The sequence below is a fragment of the Octodon degus genome, unplaced genomic scaffold (genome assembly GCF_000260255.1).
Source record: "Octodon degus isolate 3935 unplaced genomic scaffold, OctDeg1.0 scaffold00184, whole genome shotgun sequence".
Taxonomy (NCBI): Eukaryota; Metazoa; Chordata; class Mammalia; order Rodentia; family Octodontidae; genus Octodon; species Octodon degus.
In genome coordinates, this window is record NW_004524760.1 from 61,477 (window position 1) to 62,222 (window position 746).

At 55.5% G+C, this 746-nt stretch overlaps 1 protein-coding gene across 2 annotated transcripts in view; it reads right to left on the reverse strand.

Moving 5' to 3' along the window:
• Snx15 (sorting nexin 15) overlaps positions 1-475 on the reverse strand; it is a 9,114-nt gene extending 8,639 nt beyond the window's left edge. The window contains exon 1 of one of the 2 annotated variants that reach the window (XM_004643732.2): positions 282-475. In XM_004643732.2, the coding sequence (XP_004643789.1) occupies positions 282-380 (99 nt within the window). In that variant the 5' untranslated portion in view covers positions 381-475. The remainder of the gene's footprint in view (positions 1-281) is intronic. The other variant, XM_004643731.2, reaches the window with a different exon arrangement.
• Positions 476-746: the final 271 nt, after the last annotated feature.

A 746-nucleotide genomic window follows, 5' to 3' on the forward strand; every position in this document is an offset into this window, starting at 1 on the left:
GACACCACAGAATATATTTGAGTTAAGCCAGTTTTCATGTTAGCATAGACAAATTCGCAGGCCGGGCGGGCGCACCTGCCGGCGAGCAAGTTTGAAACGCGCAAAGCCCTACCGTGGCCCACCCCTAACAGCGCGTAAAAGGAACTCTCCTACCGGGATCCCCTTAAAGGGGAAATGCATTTTTGTCGTCTAAAAAAGGAGCTTTCGGAGGAGCACAGCCTTAAGGTAAAACATCGGCCCGTTCACTTAAATGGGTAAGGTCCTTTCTGAGCCCACCTCACCTGCGCGGTGACTTTGTACTCCGTGTAGCCCTTGGGGTGGGTCCTGGGGTCGGAGACGGTGTAGTGTCGCAGGAAGTCATCTTTTGTCTGCCGAGACATAACGGCCTAGGGGAGCGGCGCTGACCCCCGAGCGCCGCCCCCACCCCGCAGGTTCGGCCTCCTCCCGCCGCTGCCCCGCCCCGCCCGGGCCTGCGCCCTGCTCCGTCGGCCCAGGAAGCTGCTCTCAAAAGAGCTGGCAGTTTTCTGTACTGCGCACGGCCAAGGGAGCGTCTGAAAAGTTCCCTGTTGTTGGTAAAACGTAAACCTAGGTAATTTGAGAGTAAGGGTTGGTGGGGGAGGTTCTGGCCACACTTTGCAGGCCATTGAACCCACCCTATCCCAGCATAAACCCTCCTCACACTCCAGATGACTTATCTCCTGCTTTACTTCTTCCATCTATTCCCCCCATTTTTATTTAATTCAATT